This window comes from Anomaloglossus baeobatrachus, chromosome 1, assembly GCF_048569485.1.
Source record: "Anomaloglossus baeobatrachus isolate aAnoBae1 chromosome 1, aAnoBae1.hap1, whole genome shotgun sequence".
Lineage (NCBI taxonomy): Eukaryota > Metazoa > Chordata > Amphibia > Anura > Aromobatidae > Anomaloglossus > Anomaloglossus baeobatrachus.
In genome coordinates, this window is record NC_134353.1 from 479,438,310 (window position 1) to 479,464,178 (window position 25,869).

Genomic DNA, 25,869 nt, shown 5'->3' on the forward strand with positions numbered 1-25,869 from the left:
TCTCTCAGCGATAGTGAAGCTTCCGCTGGACAAGCAGCGGTCTCTACAGACTGGGGTGCAGGCTCTCCTTCAAAGTCAGCCGCACTCCTTAAGACGCCTCATGCACTTCCTCGGGAAGATGGTGGCGGCAATAGAGGCGGTTCCGTTTGCGCAGTTTCATCTGCGTCCACTTCAATGGGACATTCTCCGCCAATGGGACGGGAAGTCAACATCCCTGGACAGGAAAGTCTCCCTTTCCCAGACGGCCAAAGACTCTCTGCAGTGGTGGCTTCTTCCCACCTCATTATCACAGGGAAGATCCTTCCTACCACCGTCTTGGGCGGTGGTCACGACAGACGCGAGTCTGTCAGGGTGGGGAGCAGTCTTTCTCCACCACAGGGCTCAGGGTACGTGGTCTCAGCAGGAGTCCACCCTTCAGATCAATGTTCTGGAAATCAGAGCAGTGTATCTTGCCCTACTAGCCTTCCAGCAGTGGCTGGAAGGAAGGCAGATCCGAATTCAGTCGGACAACTCCACAGCGGTGGCATACATCAACCACCAAGGGGGGACACGCAGTCGGCAAGCCTTCCAGGAAGTCCGGCGGATTCTGATGTGGGTGGAAGCCACAGCCTCCACCATATCCGCGGTTCACATCCCCGGCGTAGAAAACTGGGAAGCAGACTTCCTCAGTCGCCAGGGCATGGACGCAGGGGAATGGTCCCTTCACCCAGACGTGTTTCAGGAAATCTGTCGCCGCTGGGGGGTGCCGGACGTCGACCTAATGGCGTCACGGCACAACAACAAGGTCCCAACCTTCATGGCACGGTCTCGCGATCAAAGAGCGCTGGCGGCAGACGCCCTAGTGCAAGATTGGTCGCAGTTCCGGCTCCCTTATGTGTTTCCACCTCTGGCACTCTTGCCCAGAGTGCTACGCAAGATCAGATCCGATTGCAGCCGCGTCATACTTGTCGCCCCAGACTGGCCGAGGAGGGCGTGGTATCCGGATCTGTGGCAGCTCACGGTCGGCCAACCGTGGGCACTCCCAGACCGACCAGACTTACTGTCCCAAGGGCCGTTTTTCCATCGGAATTCTGCGGCCCTGAACCTGACTGTGTGGCCATTGAGTCCTGGATCCTAGCGTCTTCAGGATTGTCCCAAGGGGTCGTTGCCACCATGAGACAGGCTAGGAAGCCCACGTCCGCTAAGATTTACCACAGAACGTGGAGGATATTTTTATCCTGGTGCTCTGCTCAGGGAGTGTCTCCCTGGCCATTTGCATTGCCTACCTTTCTTTCTTTCCTGCAATCTGGGTTAGAAAAAGGTTTGTCGCTCGGCTCCCTTAAAGGTCAGGTCTCGGCGCTATCCGTCTTTTTTCAGAGGCGTTTGGCACGCCTTCCTAAGGTGCGCACGTTCCTACAGGGGGTTTGCCATATCGTACCCCCGTACAAGCGGCCGTTAGATCCATGGGATCTGAACAGGGTACTAGTTGCCCTCCAGAAGCCGCCCTTCGAGCCTCTGAAGGAGGTTTCACTTTCTAGACTATCACAGAAAGTGGCTTTTCTGGTAGCGATCACATCTCTTCGGAGAGTGTCTGAGCTGGCAGCACTATCATCCAAGGCTCCCTTCCTGGTCTTCCACCAGGACAAGGTTGTGCTGCGCCCTATTCAGGAGTTTCTCCCGAAGGTGGTATCCTCTTTTCATCTTAATCAGGATATCTCTTTGCCTTCGTTTTGTCCTCATGCAGTTCATCGGTATGAGAAGGATTTACATTTGTTAGATCTGGTGAGAGCACTCAGAATCTACATTTCCCGCACGGCGCCCTTGCGCCGTTCGGATGCACTCTTTGTCCTTGTCGCTGGTAAGCGCAAAGGGGCCCAGGCTTCTAAGGCCACCCAGGCTCGATGGATCAAAGAACCAATTCTTGAAGCCTACCGTTCTGCTGGGCTTCCGGTTCCATCAGGGCTGAAGGCCCATTCTACCAGAGCCGTGGGTGCATCCTGGGCATTACGACACCAGGCTACGGCTCAACAGGTGTGCCAGGCAGCTACCTGGTCGAGTCTGCACACTTTCACCAAACATTATCAGGTGCATACCTATGCTTCGGCGGACGCCAGCCTAGGTAGAAGAGTCCTGCAGGCGGCAGTTGCCTCCCCGTAGGGGAGGGCTGTCTTGCAGCTCTAACATGAGGTATTTCTTTACCCACCCAGGGACAGCTTTTGGACGTCCCAATCGTCTGGGTCTCCCAATAGAGCGCCGAAGAAGAAGGGAATTTTGTTACTTACCGTAAATTCCTTTTTCTTCTAGCTCTTATTGGGAGACCCAGCACCCGCCCTGTTGTCCTTCGGGATTTTTGGTTTGTTTGCGGGTACGCATGTTGTTCATGTTGAACGGTTTTCAGTTCTCCGATGTTACTCGGAGTGAATTTGTTTAAACCAGTTATTGGCTTTCCTCCTTCTTGCTTTTGCACTAAAACTGGTGAGCCAGTGATCCCACTGGGGGTGTATAGCCAGAAGGGGAGGGGCCTTACACTTTTTAGTGTAATTGCTTTGTGTGGCCTCCGGAGGCAGTGCTATACACCCAATCGTCTGGGTCTCCCAATAAGAGCTAGAAGAAAAGGAATTTACGGTAAGTAACAAAATTCCCTTCTTTTTTGGTCAAACTGCTGATTTCTCTGACGCCTCATTCGGGGACACAGGACCATGGGTGTTATGCTGCTTATCCATAGGAGGACACTAAGTAGATGCAAAGATGTTAGCTCCTCCCCTGTAGTATACTCCCCCTGGCCGGGCCAGGCAACCTCAGTTTTAGCTTAGTGTCTATAGGAGGCACATCTCTGCAGACTACTGCAGCAAGAATTTTTCTTTGTCGCTCTATTGGGAGACCCAGACAATTGGGTGTATAGGCTATGCCTCCGGAGGCTGCACAAAGTATTACACTTAAAAGTGTTAAGCCCCTCCCCTTCTGCCTATACACCCCCCGTGCTCTCACGGGATCCCCAGTTTTTTGCTTTGTGCGAAGGAGGCAGACCTGCACACATAGCTCCACAGATTAGTCAGCAGCAGCTGCTGACTATTTCGGATGGAAGAAAAGAGGGCCCATATAGGGCCCCCAGCATGCTCCCTTCTCACCCCACTCTTTGTCGGCGGTGTTGTTAAGGTTGAGGTACCCATTGCGGGTACGGAGGCTGGAGCCCACATGCTGTTTTCCTTCCCCATCCCCCTTAGGGCTCTGGGTGAAGTGGGATCCAGGATCGGTCTCCAGGCACTGAGGCCGTGCTCCATCCACAACTCCTGAGGAGCCTGCTGGATAGGAGCCGGGTATCGATCAGGGACAGGGCCCTGCATCTTTGAGGTACTCTGTGTCCCCGTGGGGACCGCGCACAGCAGCACTCCATCATAGGGCGGCACGGTGGCTCAGTGGTTAGCACTGCAGTCTTGCAGCGCTGGGGTCCTGGGTTCAAATCCCACCAAGGACACTATCTGCAAGGAGTTTGTATGTTCTCCCCGTGTTTGCGTGGGTTTCCTCCGGGTACTCCGGTTTCCTCCCACACTCCAAAGACATACAGATAGGGACTCTAGATTGTGAGCCCCAATGGGGACAGTGTTGCCAATGTATGTAAAGTGCTATGGAATTAATAGCGCTATATAAATGAATAAAATTATTATTATTATTATTGCTGGGTGTGCTAGTGCACCGGGGACTGCGGCGCTGACCGCCTTTGGTGCCATTATACACTGCAGCGGTGCTGAGTGTATTTGTGTATGGGGACGGCCGCGCTGACCGCCGCCGCCATTGTTTTTACTGAGGCGCGGCTGGGACTTGTAGTGCGCCGGGGACTCTGCGCTGGCCGCGCTTTTACGGCGGCCGCGCTTATAACTAGAGTCCCCGGCTTTTTGGGCCTAGTCTCCGTTCTTCCCGCCCTCAGCCCTGCCAGTCAGGGGAAGGGCGGGACGCTGCACAGGACGAGCAGCACTGAGGGCTGGAGCATGCTTTGCATACTCCACCCCCCTCACTGTGCACACTGTGACTCCAACTCCCGCACTTCTCGGTCACGCCCACGACTCCCTCATCTCCTCAGGACGCCGGCAGCCATTACTGTCAGCTCCTAGGACGCTGCAGAGAGGAGACAAACTCTGGGGGACCCAGGCACGAGTTCAGGGGGCCACACAACCGCTTTCAGCGGGCGGTAAGCAGCACCTGAGGTGCTGATTTCACTGGTGTAGTAGTGTGTTTAGAGTTTATATCTTTACTATACTTTACACTGTATGGTGCACAGTCAATTTTCTGGTCATATACCCGGTGGTGTGGCTCAAGGGGCAACAAAACACAGGCTTACTGAGCTGCCAGCGCTGCATGTGCAAACCGGCAGGTTCCATTGACCCTCATGGTGGACCCCTGTGGCATTTGTTCTGGCCTCTGCTCAAGGGGTCCCAGGGACTACAACCAAACAGATCCAGGTGACATGGGACGGAGTTTGCAGTTTTTACTGACAGACTTTCTGAGACTATGGCTAAAATACTAGAAGCTGGCAGTCCAGACTGGTATCTCAGACCATGGGCACTGTACAATCACTGCCCTCTATTCCCCTCAGTTGGAACAACAATGTTCCCCCGGGGTGTCTCATAGGTTCCAGGGTGAAGCTCTGACACGGACCGCAGTCCCAGACCGCCTAGGCGAGCTCGCTTAGACACCCCCTCGACCTCATCACATTGTTCAGGGTCTCAGAGAAATGACTCTCTGTATCAGAAGAGGAGGTGGCTGATCAGGATTCTGATCCTGATGCCGCTCTCTACCTTGATATCCCTGAAGCGGACGCCATAGTGAATGCTCTTATTGTGTCCATAAAAATGATGCTGGATGTTTCTCTCTCAGGTTCATCCAGCAGAAGGGTCACCTTCTCAAGGTCCCCCAAGAGTACAGCGAGTAGGTTTCTGGATCACTCTGACGTCTCGGAGGCAGTCCAGACACGCCGAGTTTGTCCGGATAAGCGTTTCTTCCAAGCGCTTTAAGGATACACTTTATCCCTTCCCCCCCTGACGTGGTCAGGGCTGGACTCAGTGTCCCAAGGTGGATTCTCCAATCTCTAGACTGGCGGCTAGATCCATAGTGGCAGTTGAAGATGGGGATTCGCTCAGGGATGCCACTGACAGACAGATGGAGCTCTGGTTGAAATCCATCTATGAAGCCATCGGCGCGCCTTTTGCTCCAGCATTCGCAGCCCTATGGGCGCTCCAAGCTATTGCAGCGGGTCAGGCGCAAATTGACGCACTTGCACGTACGTCTGCGCCGCAAGTGGCGTCTGTAACCTCTCAAACTTCGGCATTGCGTCCTACGCTATTAATGCTGTCCTGGACTCTGCGAGCCGTACGGCGGTTGCAGCCGACAATTCGGTGGCAATATGCAGGGCCTTGTGGCTTCGGGAATGGAAGGCAGACTCAGCTTCCAAAAAAGTGCTTAACCGGTTTGCCATTTTCTGGCGACCGTTTGTTTGGTGAGAGGCTGGATGAAATCATCAACCAATCCTGGGAAAGGAAACATCCTTACCCCAGACCAAACCAAGATTACCCCAACAGAGAATGGGACAGTCGAGGTTTCGGTCCTTTCCGGGCGCGGGCAGGTCCCAATTCTCCTCGCCCAAACGTCCTCAGAAGGGTCAGAGGAACTCCGATCCATGGCGGTCTAAGGCACGCCCTTAAAAGACCGCCGGAGGTGCCGCCACCAAGTCGGCTTCCTCATGACCTACGGCCCTCACACCCCATCCTCGGTCGGAGACAGGCTCTCCCGCCTTTCAGACATTTCGCTGCCACAGGTTAAGGACCGTTGGGTGAGAGACATTCTGTCTCACGGTCACAGGATAGAGTCAACTCTCGTCCTCCGACTTGATTTTTCAGAACATCCCCGCCTCCCGGGCGAGCCGATGCTCTTCTACAGGCGCTGGGCACTCTGAAGACAGAAGGAGTGGTGATCCCGGTTCCTCTTCAGCAACAGGGTCACGGTTTTTACTCCAACCTGTTTGTGGTCCCAAAGAAGGACGGATCTTTCCGTCCTGTCCTGGACCTAAAACTGCTCCACAAACATGTAAAAGCCAAGCGGTTCAGGATGGAATCCCTCCGCTCCGTCATCGCCTCAATGTCCCAAGGAAATTTCCTTGCATCGATCGATATCAAGGAGGCTTATCTCCACGTACTTATTGCTCCAGAGCATCAGCGCTTCCTGCGCTTCGCCATCGGAGATGAACACCTGAAGTTCGTGGCACTGCCGTTCGGCCTGGCGACAGCCCCACAGGTTTTCACCAAGATCATGGCTGCAGTACTTGCGATCCTACACTCTCAGGGTCACTCGGTGATCCCTTACTTAGACGATCTGCTGGTCAAGGCTCCCTCTCAAGGGGCATGCCAGCACAGCCTCACCGCTACTCTGGATACTCTCCAGACTTTCGGGTGTATCATCAATTTTCCAAAGTCAAATCTGACACCGGCCCAATCGCTGACATATCTTGACATGGAGTTGTCATACCCTCTCAGCGATAGTGAAGCTTCCGCTGAACAAACACCGTTCACTACAGACGGGGGTGCAATCTCTAGGTCAGTCACTCCCCTTGAGGCGCCCCACGCACTTCCTCGGGAAGATGGTGGCAGCAATGGGGGCAGTCCCTTTCACGCAGTGTTCATCAGCGTCCTAAAGGGACTCCTACGCAAGGAGACAGGAAACCGACATTCCTCAACAGGAACGTCTCCCTCTCTCAGGCATACCACTTCATTGTCGAGGGGAAATTCCTTCCTTCTCCCATCCTGGGCAGTGGTCACGACGGACGTGAGTAGGTTTTCCGTGGGGAGCAATTTTTCTCCACCACAGGGCTCAAGGTACGTGGACTCGCCATTGAGTCCTCGCTTCTGATCAATGTTCTGGAGATCAGAGCAGTGTATCTCGTCCTAAAAGCGTTCCAGCAGTGGCTGGAAGGTAAGAAGATCCGAGTTCAGTCGGACAACTCCACAGCGGTGGCTTACAGTCCGGCGGCTTCTGCTGTGGATGGAAGCCACAGCCTCCACCATATCCGCAGTTCACATCCCAGGCGTGGAACACTTGGGGCAGACTTTCTCAGTCGCCAGGGCATGGACGCAGAGCAAGGGTCCCTTCACCAGGACGGGTTTCACGAGATATGTTGCCACTAGGGCATGCCGGACGTCGACCTAATTGCGTTCCGGCACCACAACAAGGTTCCGACGTTCATGGCACAGTCTCAAGATCCCAGAGCTATGGCGACAGACGCCTTCGTTCAACACTGGTCGCAGTTTCAGCTTACTTACGTGCTACCACCGTTGGCACTGTTGCCCAGAGTGTTACGCAAGATCACGGCAGACTGCCGCGGCTGCCGCCGCGTCATCCCCGTCGCTCCAGACTGGCCGAGGAGGTCGTGGTCCCGGATCTGTGGCATCTCACGGTCGGCCAACCGGGGGCACTGCCAGACCGACCAGAATTGCTGTCTCAAGGGCCGTTTTTTTCCATCTGAATTCTGGGGCCCTCAACCTGGCTGTGTGGCCATTGAGTCCTGGATTCTAGCGTCTTCAGGATTATCTCAAGAAGCCATTGCCACTATGAGACTGGCTAGTAAACAAACGTCCGCCAAGGTCTAACCACAGGACGCGGAAAATATTCCTGTCGTGGTGCTCTGCTCAGGGTTTTTTCTCCCTGGCCATTTGCCTTGCCCCCTTCCCTGTCCTTCCTTCAATTTGGACTGGAAAAGGGTTCGTCGCTCGGCTCCCTTAAGGGACAAGTCTCAGCGCTCTCTGTGTTTTTTCCAGAAGTGCCTAGCCAGACTTCCACAGGTACGCACGTTCCTGCAGGGGGTTTGTCACATCGTTCCTTTTTACAAGCGGCCGTTACAACCTTCGGATCTGAACAGGGTGCTGATGTTCTTCAGAAACCACCATTCGAGCCAATGAGAGATATTTCTCACGCCTTTCGCAGAAAGTGGTTTTTCTAGTACCAGTCACTTCACTTCGGAGAGTGTCTGAGCTAGCAGCGCTGTCATGCAAGGCCCCTTTCCTGGTTTTCACCAGGACAAGGTGGTTCTGCGTCCGGTTCCGGAATTTCTCCCTAAGGTGGTATCCCCCTTTCATCTCAATCAGGATATCTCCTTACCTTCTTTTTGTCCTCATCCAGTTCACCAATGTGAAAAGGATTTGCACTTGTTAGATCTGGTGAGAGCACTCAGACTCTACATTTCTCGTACGGCGCCTCGGCGCCGCTCGGATGCACTCTTTGTCCTTGTCGCTGGCCAGCGTAAAGGGTCACAGGCTTCCAAATCAACCTTGACTCGGTGGATCAAAGAGCCAATTTTCGAAGCCTACCGTCCGGCTGGGCTTCCGGTTCTCTCAGGGCTGAAGGCCCATTCTACCAGAGCCGTGGACGCGTCCTGGGCTTTGAGGCACCAGGCTACGGCTCAGCAGGTGTGTCAGGCGGCTACCTGGTCGAGCCTGCACACTTTCACGAAACACTATCAGGTTCATACCTATGCTTCGGCGGATGCCAGCATAGGCAGACGTGTCCTTCAGGCGGCGGTTGCCCACCTGTAGGAAGGGGCCGTTTTTTCGGCTCTATTACGAGGTATTATTTTACCCACCCAGGGATTGCTTTTGGACATCCCAATTGTCTGGGTCTCCCAATAGAGCGACAAAGAAGAAGGGAATTTTGTTTACTTACCGTAAATTCCTTTTCTTCTAGCTCTAATTGGGAGACCCAGCACCCGCCCCTGTTTTTTGTGTACACATGTTGTTCATGTTGACTGGTTTCAGTTCTCCGATATTCCTTCGGATTGAATCTACTTTAAACCAGTTTATAATTTTTTACTCCTTCTTGCTTTTGCACCAAAACTGGGGATCCCGTGAGAGCACGGGGGGTGTATAGGCAGAAGGGGAGGGGCTTAACACTTTTAAGTGTAATACTTTGTGCAGCCTCCGGAGGCATAGCCTATACACCCAATTGTCTGGGTCTCCCAATTAGAGCTAGAAGAAAAGGAATTTACGGTAAGTAAACAAAATTCCCTTCTTTTGTTTTTAGAGGGCGACTGTTCCTTCGGAGACCGATTTTTTTCCCCAAAACCATCAACAGGTGGGAACGTGGAGTGTCTCCCCCCCCCCCGTAGCGAGATTCTTTCCCGCGGTTATCTCCACCATGTACAGTGCCCGAAAGCCGGCCTTCATCCCGTATTTACCACCGTATGTGGAAAACTTTCCTTTCCCAGTGCAGGGAATCTAATGTCCAACCTATGCCTCTGGCGATCCCCAGAATTCTTGATTTTTATTTTTCCAGTCAGGTTGCAAAAGGGGTTGGCCCTCAGCTCCCTTAAGGGGCAGGTTTCATCTCTCAATATTCTATCAATACCGCCTAGCTTGCAATCCGCTAGTCTAGACTTTCCTTTCCTCCGTTTCTCATCTAGTTCCCCCGTACAAACTGTTGCTGGACCCATGGGACCTCCATCTCGTTTTGGACGGTATCCAGAGGTCCCCCTTTGAACCTCTTAAGGAATCTTCTCTTGCTCTTCTCTCTTGGAGAGTAACATTCTTAGTGTCGATTACGTCCATCAGACACGTTTCTGAACTGGCAGCACTCTTTACGCGAACCCTTTCTGATCTTTCATCAGGACAAGGTGGTTCTACGCCCCCTTCCGGATTTTCTTCCGAAGGTTACTTCCCCGTTTCATATGAACGAGGACGTTGTTCTGCCTTCCTTTTGTCCACCCAGTCCATAGGGTGGAAAGGTTCCTATATTCGTTAGACCTTGTGAGGGCTCTCAGATATTACGTACCCAGGACAGCCCCTTTAGGAACATGGATTCCTTGTTCGTCATTCCTGAAAGGCCTAAGAAAGGAGAGGCAGCTTCATAGGCAACGCTGGCTCGCTGGATTCGCACTGCGATCCAGGAGGTCTACCACTTGAAACTCAAGCCCATTCCTAGTGGGCTGCGGACTCGTGCCACGCGAGCAGTTGGCGGCTCTTGGGCATCAGGCTTCAGTGGAACAGGGGTGTAAGGCTGCGACCTGGTCTTGCCTACGTACTGTTTCAAAGCATTACTGAGTCCATACCCAGGCTGAGGCTGAGGCGAACCTAGGTAGGAAAATTCTGCAAACGATAGTGGAGCACCTATCTCAGTAGGCGCTCCTGGCTATCTGGGACTGGTTCCTAGTCGTTGGTTTACCCACCCAGGGACTGCTTTAGGACGTCCCATGGTCCTGTGTCCCCCAATGAGGCGTCAGAGGAAAAACGGATTTTTGTGTACTTACCGTAAAATCGTTTTCTCTTAGCCATCATTGGGGGACACAGCACCCTCCCTGTTGCCCTGTTGGGCCTTAGCTTTTTTCTGTCTCAGTACTTTTTTGTTCTGAGTATTCACTCACATTTTGTTACTTGTTCTGCTTGTGTACTAAAACTGAAGTAGCCTGGCTGAGCCAGGGGGTGTATACTGCAGGGGAGGAGCTAACATCTTTGCATCTTAGTGTCGTCCTATGGATAAGCAGCATAAAACCCATGGTCCTGTGTCCCCCAATGATGGCTAAGAGAAAACGATTTTACGGTGAGTACACAAATCCGTTTGTTTTTTTTCCACCCCTTAGATAAAAGTAGAAGTATACGTGTTTTGGTATCTGTGAGCTTGTACTGTTGTGAGGCATCACACCGACACATCAGTTTTACCATATAGTGAATAAAATATCCCAAAAACAATTGTGCAATTGCATTTTTTTTTGTTTTGTATAATTTCATTGCACTCTATATTTTTTTTTTTCCTCCCATTTTTTTCCAGTACACTACATGATAAAACTAATGATTTAATTCAAAAGTACAACTCATCCTGCAAAAAATAAGCCCTTATATGGCAGTATTGATTGAAAAATTAACCGCTTCAGGATCGCCGACAGTAGATAGACTTTCAGCATCTGCTGGGCTTTATGCAGAACTGACATTTATCAACTGTCTGCATTCAGGAGGGGATCGCGTTCCCTGCATGCTGCCATCATCGGGTTTCCGGTGCAGAACAATAGTGCTGTCCAGAGACCTCACCAGGATCTGATTGGATTGGGTCCTGGTGATGTTATCCCTTTGTGATCGTCTACCTGCTGTGATCAATAGTGATCACGGCACATAGAAGTTTCAGAGGTTCAGAGAGCTGCTTCTCTTAGCTCTCCCGGGTCTCCTGTGTCAGATCACGCAGGACCTTGGGTTGTCATGGCAACCGGAGGTCACATGACTCCGGGTCTGCCATCTATGGTGGCCTGTGAGATCCAGCCTTCAGCTGGATGTGACAGGCATTCTGCAGTGCACCCTGACACTGTCAGTATAATGCATTGCTGTGCTGCTGCTGCATGGTAATGCATTATACCAGTGATCAAACTTGGAAAGGTGAAAGTCCCATAAAGGGACCAGGTAAAAAGAAAAGTAAAAAAAAAACCTGCAAAATGTAATAATAAGAGACAAAAAAAATTATACCCAAAAACACTTTTATATAAATTTAACATTTATATAAAAACAAATGTACACGTATTTGGTATCACCGCATCTGGCCCAACCTGATCTATAAAACTGTCACACTATTTAACCCCTTTAGTGAACAGTTTTTTAAAAAAAAAAAAAATGCATCAAAAAAATATTTAATCATACTGCAGAAAAAAATTGGAATAAAATGCCATAAAAAATTGAACATAAATAAAAATATTACTGAAAACTACATCTTGTCTCGCAAAAAAGCGAGCCGCCATCCAGCTCCGTCAGTGGAAAAATAAAAGTTACAGCTCTGTGAATACAGCAATGCAAAAAAAATTCTATTTTCTATTTTTATTTTATTGCGTAAAACATAAAAAAAATGTAAATTTGGTATTGGTGTATCCGTACTGACCGGAACAATAAACCGGTGTTACCGTATTTTTCGGACCATAAGACTCACCCTGGTTTAGGAGGAGGAAAATAAAATTGTAAGCAAGAAAAGTGGTCATGACACACTGTTATGGGGCGAGGATCTGCTGCTGACCCTGTTATGGGGGTAATGTCCCCATATTCTCTGCTAAGGTACCGCATCCTGGTAATGATCCTCCTGCCTTGTGTGTGTGTGTATATATACCCCATCCTGGTATATGCCCTTATCCTGCTATATACTGGCATCCTGCTATATACTCTCCCATCCTGCAATATGCCCCCATCCTGATATATACTGCCATCCTGGTATATATTCCCATCCTGCTATATACCCCCATCCATCCTGCTATATGGCATGTATCCTGTATCACACAAAACCAAAAAATAAACTTTTATACTCACCTTTCCTTGCTCCATGCAGCATTGATCTCCTGTGCACCCAAACTGTAAATTTCCACCACATATGACATATCTGTGTACTCGGGAGAAGTTGCAGAAGAAAGTTTATTGTGCATTTTTTTTTTTTTCTTGATACCCTTGGGAAAAAGTAAGTTATATGGTTGAAGTAACAATTTTTTTGTGGTTTTTTTTTTTTTGTGGGTTTTTTTTTGTTTTTTTTTTTTTTTCATGCTTTAATGTTCTAAACTTCTCTGAATTCCCTGTGGGTTCAAGGGGATCACCAAACATCTAGATAAATTCCTTGAGGGATTTAGTTTCCAAAATGGGGTCACTTGTGGAGAAGCTCTATTGTTTAGGCACATTATGGGGTCACGAAACGTCACCTTGCATCCGCTAATGATTCCAGCCAATTTTAACTTTCAAAAATTCAAATGGCGCCCCTTCCCTTCTATGTCCTGCCATGTACCCAAGCAGTAGACTTCCACCACATATGGGGTATCTGCATGCTCAGGAGAAATTGCACAATACATTTTATGGTGCATTTTCTCTTTTCTCCCTTGTGAAAATGCAAAATGTGAGGCTAAAATAACATTTTTTTGAAAAAAAAGTAAAATTTTTCTTTTTTTTTTTTTTCCTTCTACATTGCTTTTGGTTCCTGTGAAGCACCTAAAGGGTTAATAAACTTCTTGGATGTGGTTTTGAGCAGTGTGAGGGGTGCAGTTTTTTTGAATGGTATCACTTTTGGATACTTTCTGTCACCTAGACCCCTCAAAGTCACTTCAAATGTGATGTGGTCCCTAAAAAAAAAAAATTTGTAAATTTTGTTGGAGCAATGAGAAGTTGCTGATTAAACTTTGACCCTTTGTAACTTCCTAACAAAAAAAAATTATGTTTGAAAAATTGCGCTGATGTAAAGTGGACAAGTGGGGAATGTTTAACTATTTTTTGTAGCATAACCTTCTAGTTTAATGTCATAATGTTTAAAAGTTGCAAAATTTAAAAAATTTTCGCCAAATTTCCGATATCTTTGTGTTTATTAGTAAAACTCTCATCTTAATTTTATGCCTATTCTGAAGTACAATATGTCAGGAAAGTACATTATCAGAATCACAGGGATCTGTAGAAGCGTTCCAGAGTTTTATAACCTGTCAAAGTGACACTGGTCAGAAATAAAAAAAAAAAAAATTGGCCCGATCCCGAAGGCAAAAACAGGCTCTGGTGCGAAAAGGTTAAAAGTTACGGCTCTCAGAAGGGAGGCGAAAAAAAACGAACATTGCCCGGGACTGAAGGGGAGTTAAGCTGCTTTCAGATGAGGTAGCAAAAATCTGGTGATAGATTCCCTTTTTAAAAAGGTTTTACATTTTTTGGAGAACCCATTTCTAAATATCATTATATTATTTTTTTTCTTTGTCGCTCCATTGGGAGACCCAGACAATTGGGTGTATAGGCTATGCCTCCGGAGGCCGCACAAAGTATTACACTAAAAGTGTAAAGCCCCTCCCCTTCTGCCTATACACCCCCCGTGCTCCCACGGGCTCCTCAGTTTTTTGCTTTGTGCGAAGGAGGCAGACATGCACGCATAGCTCCACAGATTAGTCAGCAGCAGCTGCTGACTATGTCGGATGGAAGAAAAGAGGGCCCTTAACAGGGCCCCCAGCATGCTCCCTTCTCACCCCACTCTTGTCGGCGGTGTTGTTAAGGTTGAGGTATCCATTGCGGGTACGGAGGCTGGAGCCCACATGCTGTTTTCCTTCCCCATCCCCCTTAGGATCCCACTTCACCCAGAGCCCTATCGGTCTCCAGGCACTGAGACCGTGCTCCATCCACAGCTCCTGAGGACCCTGCTGGATAGGAGCCGAGTATCGTTCAGGGACATGGCCCTGCTACTTTGAGGTACTCTGTGTCCCCGTGGGGACTGCGCACAGCAACACTCCAGCATTGCTGGGTGTGCTAGTGCACCGGGGACCGCGGCGCTGACCGCGTTTGTGCCATTATACACTGCAGCATCGCTGAGTGTGTTACTGTATGGGGACTACCGCGCTGACCGCCGCTGCCATTGTTATCACTGCGGCGCGGCTGGGACTGTTAGTGCGCCGGGGACTTCCGCGCAGACTGCGCTTATACGGCGGCCGCGCTTATAACTCGAGTCCCCGGCTTTTGGGCCTAGTCTCTTTTTCTTCCCGCCCCCAGCCCTGCCAGTCAGGGGAAGGGCGGGACGCTGTACAGCACGGCAGCACTGAGGGCTGGAGCATGCTTTGCATACTCCACCCCCCTCACTGTGCACAGTGGGGCACCAGTTCCCGCACTTTCTGGGTCACGCCCACGGCTCCCTCCTCTCCTCAGGACGCCGGCAGCCATTCCTGTCAGCTCCTCGGACGCTGCAGAGGGGAGACAAGCTCTGGGGGACCCAGGCAGGGATTCTGGTGGCCACACAACAGCTTTAAGCGGGCGGTAAGCAGCACCTCTGGTGCTGGCCCCACTTGTGCAGAAGTGTACTTATAGATTATATGATATGGTGCACAGTTGATTTCTGGCTATATACACTGTTGTGTTGCTCAAAGGAGACAACAGCATGGCGCCCACAAGAAGCAGGGGTGCCAAAACACAGGCTTACTATGCTGCCTGCGCCGCATGTACAACCTCGCTACCGGCAGGTTCCACTGACCCTCATTGTGTGCACTGCTCGGCCCCTGTGGCACTTACTCAGCCGGAGCCTCTGCTAAGGGGGGCCCAGGGGGAACAACCAGCTAACACTGTCCAGGTGACAGGGACGGAGTTTGCAGTTTTTACTGACAGACTTTCTGAGACTATGGCCAAGATTCTAGAAGCTTTGCAGTCCAGACCGGTATCTCAGACCATGGGCACTGTGGAATCACTGCCCTCTGGTTCCCCTCAGTCGGAACAACAATGTTCCCCCGGGGTGTCTCATAGATCCCAGGGTGAGGTCTCTAACACGGACCGCAGCCCCAGACCGCCTAAGCGAGCTCGCTGGGAAATCCCCTCGACCTCAAGACTCTGTTCAGGGTCTCAGAGGGATGACTCTCTGTATGATGAAGCGGAGGTAGCTGATCAGGATTCTGATCCTGAGGCCGCTCTCAACCTTGATACTCCTGATGGTGACGCCATAGTGAATGATCTTATCGCGTCCATACATCAAATGTTGGATATTTCTCCCTCGGCTCCTCCAGCGGAGGAGTCAGCCTCTCAGCAGGAGAAATTCCGTTTCAGGTTCCCCAAGCGTACAACGAGTATGTTTCTGGATCACTCCGATTTCAGAGAGGCAGTCCAGAAACACCGAGTTTGTCCAGATAAGCGTTTTCCCAAGCGCCTTAAGGATACACGTTATCCCTTCCCCCCTGACGTGGTCAAGGGCTGGACTCAGTGTCCCAAGGTGGATCCTCCAATCTCCAGACTGGCGGCTAGATCCTTAGTTGCAGTTGAAGATGGGGCTTCGCTCAAGGATGCCACTGACACAGATGGAGCTCTGGTTGAAATCCATCTATGAAGCTATCGGCGCGTCTTTTGCTCCAGCATTCGCAGCCGTATGGGCACTCCAAGCTATCTCAGCGGGTCAAGCGCAAATTGACGCACTCACACGTACGTCTGCGCCGCAAGTGGCGTCCATAACTTCTCAAACGTCGGCATTTGCGTCCTACGCTATTAATGCTGTCCTGGACTCTGCGAGCCGTACGGCGGTTGCAACCGACAATTCGGTGGCAATACGCAGGGCCTTGTGGCTACGGGAATGGAAGGCAGATTCGGCTTCCAAAAAGTCCTTAACCGGTTTGCCATTTTCTGGCGACCGTTTGTTTGGTGAGAGGCTGGATGAGATCATCAAACAATCCAAGGGAAAGGAAACATCCTTACCCCAGGCCAAACCAAAATTACCCCAACCGAGGAGGGGACAGTCGAGGTTTCGGTCCTTTCGGGATGCGGGCAGGTCCCAATTCTCCTCGTACAAAAGGCCTCAGAAGGATCAGAGGAACTCCGATCCATGGCGGTCTAAGTCACGCCCTAAAAAGACCGCTGGAGGTGCCGCTACCAAGGCGGCTTCCTCATGACTTACGGCCTCCTCACACCGCATCCTCGGTCGGTGGCAGGCTCTCCCGCTTTTCCGACATTTGGCTGCCACAGGTAAAAGACCGTTGGGTGAGAGACATCCTGTCTCACGGTTACAGGATAGAGTTCAGCTCTCGTCCTCCGACTCTATTTTTCAGAACATCTCCGCCTCCCGAGCGAGCCGATGCTCTTCTGCAGGCGCTGGGCACTCTGAAGGCAGAAGGAGTGGTGGTCCCCGTTCCTCTTCAGCAACAGGGTCACGGTTTTTACTCCAACCTGTTTGTGGTTCCAAAGAAGGATGGGTCTTTCCGTCCTGTCCTGGACCTAAAACTGCTCAACAAACACGTAAAGTCCAGGCGGTTCCGGATGGAATCCCTCCGCTCCGTCATCGCCTCAATGTCCCAAGGAGATTTCCTTGCATCGATCGATATCAAAGATGCTTATCTCCACGTACCGATTGCTCCAGAGCATCAGCGCTTCCTGCGCTTCGCCATAGGAGACGAACACCTGCAGTTCGTGGCACTGCCGTTCGGCCTGGCGACAGCCCCACGGGTTTTCACCAAGGTCATGGCTGCAGTAGTGGCGGTCCTCCACTCTCAGGGTCACTCGGTGATCCCTTACTTGGACGATCTCCTGATCAAGGCACCCTCTCAAGAGGCATGCCAGCACAGCCTCACCGCTACTCTGGAGACTCTCCAGAGTTTCGGGTGGATCATCAATTTTCCAAAGTCAAATCTGACACCGACCCAATCGCTGACATATCTTGGCATGGAGTTTCATACCCTCTCAGCGATAGTGAAGCTTCCGCTGAACAAGCAGCGTTCACTACAGACGGGGGTGCAATCTCTCCTTCAGGGTCAGTCACACCCCTTGAGGCGCCTCATGCACTTCCTGGGGAAGATGGTGGCAGCAATGGAGGCAGTCCCTTTCGCGCAGTTTCACCTGCGTCCTCTTCAATGGGACATCCTACGCAAATGGGACAGGAAGCCGACGTCCCTCGACAGGAGCGTCTCCCTCTCTCAGGCAACCAAAGCTTCCCTTCGGTGGTGGCTTCATCCCACTTCATTATCGAAGGGGAAATCCTTCCTACCCCCATCCTGGGCGGTGGTCACAACGGACGCGAGTCTGTCAGGGTGGGGAGCGGTCTTTCTCCACCACAGGGCTCAGGGGACTTGGACTCAGACAGAGTCTTCCCTTCAGATCAATGTTCTGGAGATAAGGGCAGTGTAGCTGGCCCTAAAAGCGTTCCAGCAGTGGCTGGAAGGCAAGCAGATCCGAATTCAGTCGGACAACTCCACAGCGGTGGCTTACATCAACCACCAAGGAGGAACACGCAGTCGGCAAGCCTTCCAGGAAGTCCGGCGGATTTTGATGTGGGTGGAAGCCACGGCCTCCACCATCTCCGCAGTTCACATCCCGGGCGTGGAAAACTGGGAAGCGGATTTTCTCAGTCGCCAGGGCATGGACGCAGGGGAATGGTCCCTTCACCCGGACGTGTTTCAGGAGATCTGTTGCCGCTGGGGGATGCCGGACGTCGACCTAATGGCGTCCCGGCACAACAACAAGGTCACGGCATTCATGGCACGTTCTCACGATCACAGAGCTCTGGCGGCAGACGCCTTAGTTCAGGATTGGTCGCAGTTTCAACTCCCTTATGTGTTTCCTCCGCTGGCACTGTTGCCCAGAGTGTTACGAAAGATCAGGGCCGACTGCCGCCGCGCCATCCTCGTCGCTCCAGACTGGGCGAGGAGGTCGTGGTACCCGGATCTGTGGCATCTCACGGTCGGCCAACCGTGGGCACTACCAGACCGACCAGACTTGCTGTCTCAAGGGCCGTTTTTCCATCTGAATTCTGCGGCCCTCAACCTGACTGTGTGGCCATTGAGTCCTGGATCTTAGCGTCTTCAGGATTATCTCAAGAGGTCATTGCCACTATGAGATAGGCCAGGAAACCAACGTCCGCCAAGATCTACCACAGGACGTGGAAAATATTCCTGTCGAGGTGCTCTGATCAGGGTTTTTCTCCCTGGCCATTTGCCTTGCCCACTTTTCTGTCCTTTCTTCAGTCCGGATTGGAAAAGGGTTTGTCGCTTGGCTCCCTTAAGGGACAAGTCTCTGCGCTCTCTGTGTTTTTTCAGAAGCGCTTGGCCAGACTTCCACAGGTACGCACGTTCCTGCAGGGGGTTTGTCACATCGTCCCTCCTTACAAAAGTCCGTTGGAACCCTGGGATCTGAACAGGGTGCTGATGGTTCTTCAGAAACCACCGTTCGAGCCAATGAGGGATATTTCTCTCGCACGCCTTTCGCAGAAAGTGGTTTTCCTAGTAGCAGTCACTTCACTTCGGAGAGTGTCTGAGCTAGCAGCATTGTCATGCAAAGCCCCTTTCCTGGTGTTTCACCAGGACAAGGTGGTTCGGCGTCCGGTTCCGGAATTTCTCCCTAAGGTGGTATCCCCCTTTCATCTCAATCAGGATATCTCCTTACCCTCTTTTTGCCCTCATCCAATTCACCAATGTGAAAAGGATTTGCACTTGTTAGATCTGGTGAGAGCACTCAGACTCTACATTTCTCGTACGGCGCCCCTGCGCCGCTCGGATGCACTCTTTGTCCTTGTCGCTGGCCAGCGTAAAGGGTCACAGGCTTCCAAATCAACCCTGGCTCGGTGGATCAAGGAACCAATTCTAGAAGCTTACCGTTCAGCTGGGCTTCCGGTTCCCTCAGGGCTGAAGGCCCATTCTACCAGAGCCGTGGGTGCGTCCTGGGCTTTGAGGCACCAGGCTACGGCTCAGCAGGTGTGTCAGGCGGCTACCTGGTCGAGCCTGCACACTTTCACGAAACACTATCAGGTGCATACCTATGCTTCGGCGGATGCCAGCCTAGGTAGGCGAGTCCTTCAGGCGGCGGTTGCCCACCTGTAGGACGGAGCCGTTACGGCTCTATTATGAGGTATTATTTACCCACCCAGGGACTGCTTTGGGACGTCCCAATTGTCTGGGTCTCCCAATGGAGTGACAAAGAAGAAGGGAATTTTGTTTACTTACCGTAAATTCCTTTTCTTCTAGCTCCAATTGGGAGACCCAGCACCCGCCCCTGTTTTTTTGTGTAAACATGTTGTTCATGTTGAATGGTTTCAGTTCTCCGATATTCCTTCGGATTGAATTTACTTTAAACCAGTTTATAATTTTTTCCTCCTTCTTGCTTTTGCACCAAAACTGAGGAGCCAGTGGGAGCACGGGGGGTGTATAGGCAGAAGGGGAGGGGCTTTACACTTTTAGTGTAATACTTTGTGCGGCCTCCGGAGGCATAGCCTATACACCCAATTGTCTGGGTCTCCCAATTGGAGCTAGAAGAAAAGGAATTTACGGTAAGTAAACAAAATTCCCTTCTTTTTTTTTATTTGGCAAATAGGTATGCTTTATGTAGTGCACTCTGTCAGGATTTTAAAGATTGCAACTGCCAGGACACTCAATAGGACTGGCTGCGTGAAGCACAAGACCGACGCACTGATACTGTCAGGCTGACTGAGAGAGATGTTCATTGTCAGTCATCTAAAGAAAGGTATTTATCTTCTCCTTTAGTCCACTCCGCTCAGTGTCCTGTCAGGTTGACTGAACAGAGGAGAGCAAGTTCACAGCGCCTACTAAGACACTGCTCTGATGTCTCCTCTCTTATGCTTCCCGCAGCCAGTTCTACCACGTGTCCTCTGACATAAAGGATAGGTTGTGATTGTTTGCAGCTGCCATCTTTTAGAAGCATTAAATATATATATTTTTTTTGTTTGCTAAATAAAGGTTTTTAGTAAACCTTTCTATTTAAATGTGTATTTATTACATTTCTCTGGGAACCTTTTTATATAGTCTGCCTGAAACAGGCCAAGTACCGTATTTTTCGTTTTATAAGACGCACCCCAAATTTAGAGATTAAAAAAGTTAAAAATGGGGTTTGTTTTATACCCCGATGTTCTTACCGGAGGGGGTGGTGATGGAGCGGGGTCACAGGAGGCAGAGGTTGTCCTAGCAGCGGGTCAGTAGTGGAGCAGGCCAGTGTGGTGTGTCCCAGTCTGTCCACAGTCCCGATTCAAATGATAGCTCCCGGAGCGGAGCATGTGTGGGTGGAGCTCCATCTGCGCACATGCTGACTCCCTGTGCCATCATTTGAATCCGGGACACTGGACATCTGGAACACTCGAAGCCACCACAGTCCACACAGCCGCCCGTGGAGAGTGGCAGCTAGTAGCCCGCACAGCGGCAGACTGCCACTGGCACAGACAGGCACCAGGCCGCCTGCACTCAGCGACATGCACCTGGCTGCACACAGAGCTGAACAGACAGTCCACCCCCAGTAAGCTATATTTATTTGGATTTTAAGACGCACCCCTCATTTTCCTCCCAAATTTTTGGGAGGAAAAGTGCGTCATATAATCCAAAAAATACCGTGTATCTTTATACCGTGTTAACCAGTAGATGTAAAAAAAAAAAGATGTTTAAAATAAACAGGCCAGTGAGCACGTTTGCTGTTTCTGCCAGTCCCATTGAACTTTGGCGTGTCTTTCCTGCCCTGTCCTATTTGTTTGCACCAGTGGTGTCCCGGTAGTTGAACCCCCTACTCTCTCTTTTAGGACCCGTTAAATTGGTTATAAAAATATGGGGTTTTTTTTTTGGTTTTTTTTTGTTTGTTTAACTTTCCAATCCCTTTTTGATGGTTTTTTTACAGGTTGAATCTCTAACTCCCTCGACCTCCACCACAACTCAATTCAAGGACAATTACACCTCATTTGCCACTGCTCTGGATTGCACAAGGCATCAGCTGCCTATGAAAGATATCCACATTACTGGCACCCGGCAGAGATTTCTTGGTATGCATAGTTTATTGCATATTGATGTATTTATCTTTACTCAATTTTGTTTTATTTTTTTTTTCTGTTTTTATTTTGATGCCTAGTAATTATGAATATCGTTGATCTGACTGCAGACTATTTCAATCTGTTTATGGCAAAATAATAATCAAGGCATTTGTGCCTCACAGTTGCAATTAGTCCATTTCCATGGCAAGTGCAGTTTTTTGACATTTTGGACAGGAAACAAAAAGGCTGTGTGCATTAATTTGTTGCTTTTCTGCCTGAGTGGCGCTGTTAAAAGTTTTGAAATTCTAGGCATAGCTCTGCTCGGTGCGGTCTCCCACTCTTTGTACACTCTGCTGGGAATCTTCTTTCATGCTGAAATATTACACAACACTGCAATCATTACTCTGTTATAAGAATACACCAGATTTAAAAACTGAAAATGTCAATAGCAAGACGCAATTATGTGTCTCATGTCAGGTAAAACAAGGGGAAAGTAATCGCGTACGTTTTATTTTAAACTTCACACCTTGTGTTCAAAGCACAAAGAACAAAAAAAAGTATAGGCCATAAAAATTAATAATTACACTTGAGTCACATGATGTACTATAATGTCAGTGTAGCACCCTACAGGGCAGGTTGTTGACCTACTCCTTGCCAAGCCGCTTCAGGTCGTGTCAGGCGATGTCACGGGTGTCCTTGCCCGGTTCCGGTGCCCCAAGACGTACAGTAAAAGGAAGGGAAAGCTGGGTGGTTGTGAAAGTTTGTCGTGACGCCACCTGTGGTATGCGGCTAGGGAGTAGCCGCCGCTGTAGAATTCCTCGCCGGGGCAGGTGTTATGGCAGCTGGGATGGTGTCACTCGCCAAAGGCGTAGCGGATCCCGGGTGGATGAGGGGAGAAAATGGCAGTCGGCGCCTAAGCGCAGAGCGGCGACGCCGGTAAGAACAAGCAGTCGTCTCTGCGGGTTCAAGGAGTAGTTTACTCACAACTTCAGTTGCCAGCCCCGTAGTACCGGTCACCGCCATGATGGGCTCCAGCCGATCCCGAATCCATGGGAAGTCAGAACCGGTGCGGTAGTCTGTGGGCCCTTTCTTGCTGCGCTTTGTAGTGCGGGTCCCTGTGGCTTGAAGCACTTAGAATCCCTTCCAAACTAGGTAGAGTACTATTCCCTATGCCAGTAGCATGGATCCCCTTTTGTCTGACCGTGATCTAGGCCCCGGAATCTTAGGTGCCACTTGGCTCTGGAAACTTGTGTGTTCGGAAGAGCATGGAACCCCTCCGTCCGGCAGAGTCTGATGATGCGACATGGAATTGCACCGCCCTAGGGTGCTGCACCCTGAACTGTGCTGTCCCTGGGGGAACTGACACTGTATCTTCACAGCGACCGTTAAACTCCTATGTCCCACAGGAGCTACCGGGAAAGACGTCTACTCACTATCACTCCTGCTGGAGAACTCACTATTGCTGTGTGTGACTCCTCACTCCCCATGGTGGCTGCGCCTCCCTCGAACCAGGTCCTAAGCTAGTGGACTGGGACCCTTGTTCTGTTGGCATCCTGTAAATACCACACTGTAGGCAACCCCTTTTGGTACCTGACCTTAGCCCAGTCCCGTGTGTGTGTGTGTGTGTGTGTGTGTGTGTGTGTGTGTGTGTGTGTGTGTGTGTGTGTGTGTGTGTGTGTGTGTGTGTGTGTGTTGAAACCGGCACCAAGCTCCCCTGGATTCATGATCAGTGACACACCCCGGTTGGAGTGCAGTACCCTGTGGCGACCAGAGCTTCAGGGGCGCCCAATAGTGCAGATGTGTGGACTGGGAACTCAAACTATGCCCACACACAATATGCAGGTTTCAGCTGTGTTTTTAATCTATAAAAGCAAGGAAAACGTATCTCAGCAAAGTCTATGAGAATCGGGACTTGCTGTGCCGACGTTGTTGCTTTTTCAGTTGCTTTTTTTTCTTGCTGAAAAAAAGAAACTTGTCAATTGTTTTAACGTTTTTTCTTTACTGCTTTTTTCCCCAATTGACTTCAATGGAGTAAGGTAAAAAAGCAAGAAAAAACATATGTGTAATGCCCACGTTGCTTTTATAGTTTATGCGTTTTGGGCGTTTTTAGGGAGAAAAAGCTATGGCGATGTAAATTCCTTCATAGAAGAAAGCCACATAGCCAGCATCGGCAGCTGTTTCCTTATCTCCCAGTGTGTTTACTGTGTGACACCCCCCCCCCCCTCCCCCACCTGACATCACAAGGTAAAGACTTCATCCCAGCGGGGGATCTCCAGGAAACTCCCCGGTAATCCTGCATGAATTGTATTCACCTTGTGACATCCCTGGACTTCCCTGCAGAGAGGTATTGCGGTAAAACACCGCAAAAATACTGAATGTCTGGTGCACAGCAGGCAACCTTAGCTGACGTCAAGGTGAACCCCGAAACCCTCCGGTGATCCACCTACATGAACTGTGTTCACCTTGTGCCATGCAACACGGATTTAGTATTCTTGCGGTGGTTTACCGCGACACCTGTCTGCAGGAAGTCCGGGGATGTCACAAGGTGAATACAGTTCATGCAGGAGGATCACTGGGGTTTCCTGGAGATCCCCTGCTGGGATGAACTCTTAATCTTAGTCCCCTCTCTGCAGACTCCCGGGTCACGTCCGATCGGCTCCAGGACCCGCCGGTAAGCAGCTGATGCTATCACTTGACAGCATCATCTGATCGTTTACGTCCAGCGGTGAGAAGCCGGCCAGCTTTTTAACAATCAGATGATGAATCAGTTTACGTCCAGCAAAGATCAGCTATCAGCTGCTTACCAGTGGGTCCTGGAGCCCATGGGACCTTTGGAGTCTGCAAAGGCTTTTAAACAATCAGCTGATGTGTCATCTGATTCCAATATCTGGTCAGAAGGCAAACCGATCAGATGATGTGTCATCATCTGATCAGTTTGTCTTCCGATAAGATGATATTGGATCTGGAATGGACTTCGCGGAACCCTCGACCCAGGACTAGACTTCAACAAAGATGGAGTCACCTATTGTGGTGGTTTATTGCTATTAAAAATATTTTTTCTGTTTTTTTTTTTTTTTTTTTTTTTTTTTTTTTAAATCTTTACTAGAAATTCATGGTAGCCATATCTAATATTGGCGTGACACCATGAATTTCGGGCTTAGGGCGAGCTGATAATACACAGCTGGCCCTAAGCCCATTTCCATTCTATGAATGCGCCATTTTCTGGGGCGGCTGCGGACTGCAATTCGCAGCGGGGGGGGGGGGGGACTAGAAGCATGTGATCAGAAAAAGGAGAAAAGAAGTGCCATAAATGAGGGATCACCAAACAAATAAATCAATAATTATAAATAAGTTTATTACATGTCAAAAACATTTTTGTGTCACACAGCACCTCTGGTGTGAAACAACCATAGCCAAAACATTTAAAACCTAAAACCTGCAAAAGCACACAAGAAAACCAGGTGATCCCCAATATGAAATGGACCAGAATTGAATAAGCTGGCTAGTATATAAAACAAACACACAGTAAATGTTTTAAGGAAATACAAAACACACAATGAATTAGCAAAAAATACATTACAATAAATGCATTTAGATTTTTCCAAGTAGTTACCATGTGTTTAGGCTCTAGTCACAGCTAGACATAAGGTCACGATAAACCATGATGTTATAAGATAAAACAGCTTAGTAAAAAAAAGACCCCCAACATCTCCAGGAGATAACACCCCAGGCTGTGCTGATGCAAGTGTGCACAAGAATCCTGGATTTAGAGCATACTGATAGCTTGCCCTAGATATATTTGAGGACCATGGGAAATCTCACCCCAGATGCCGATATCCCAGGCTGTACTCACAAAACGTGCACACCATAGTAACTGGGGCTAGAAAATGATAGCACATGGCTGAATCAGAGGTGCAGGGGATCTGTCTAGCTGTGACTAGAGCCTAAACACACGGTAACTACTTGGAAAAATCTAAATGCATTTATTGTAATGTATTTTTTGCTAATTCATTGTGTTTTGTATTTCCTTAAAACATTTACTGTGTGTTTGGTTTTATATACTAGCCAGCTTATTAAATTCTGGTCCATTTTATATTGGGAATCACCTGGTTTTCTTGTGACTTTTTTTTTTTTTTTTTTTTTTTTTTTTTTGCATGTTTTCAATGTTTTTAATGATTTGCTTATGGTTGTTTCACACCATAGGTGCTGTGTGACACAAATTTTTTTGACATGTAATAAACTTATTCATAATTATTGATTTTATTTGTTTGGTGATCCCTCATTTATGGCACTCCATTTCTCCTTTTTCTGATATGTGAGTACGGGCCGCCTCCCCTCCCCTCCGTTACCGTCTCCGATGACACCCCCTCCCTCCGCCGTTACCGTCTCCGATGACACCCCCCTTCCTCCACTCTGCCCCCGCTACTGCTGCCGCTACCGCTGCTACTGTCTCCACTGACACCCACCCGCTCCCCCTGCTCTCCTTGCTGCAGCCGCTGCGGGCATGCATGCAAAGTGCGTGAGTACCGATGCCCCTCCCCTGCCGCTGTGTATCTAATCCTCTCCTATGTGTTACTATCTGCTGAGTTGCTGTATCTAAACCTATCCTGTGTGATACTGCCTGCTGAGCCGTATATCTAATCCTGTCCTGTTTGGTACTGTCTGAGCTGTGTATCGAATCCT

General features: G+C 49.9%; 1 protein-coding gene across 4 annotated transcripts in view; it reads left to right on the forward strand.

Moving 5' to 3' along the window:
* Positions 1 to 25,869, forward strand: part of HAUS8 (HAUS augmin like complex subunit 8) — a 112,804-nt gene that overhangs the window by 80,525 nt on the left and 6,410 nt on the right. For all 4 annotated transcript variants that reach the window (XM_075338274.1, XM_075338254.1, XM_075338261.1 and 1 more), the window contains one exon: positions 21,057 to 21,198. In XM_075338274.1, the coding sequence (XP_075194389.1) occupies positions 21,057 to 21,198 (142 nt within the window). The remainder of the gene's footprint in view (positions 1 to 21,056; positions 21,199 to 25,869) is intronic.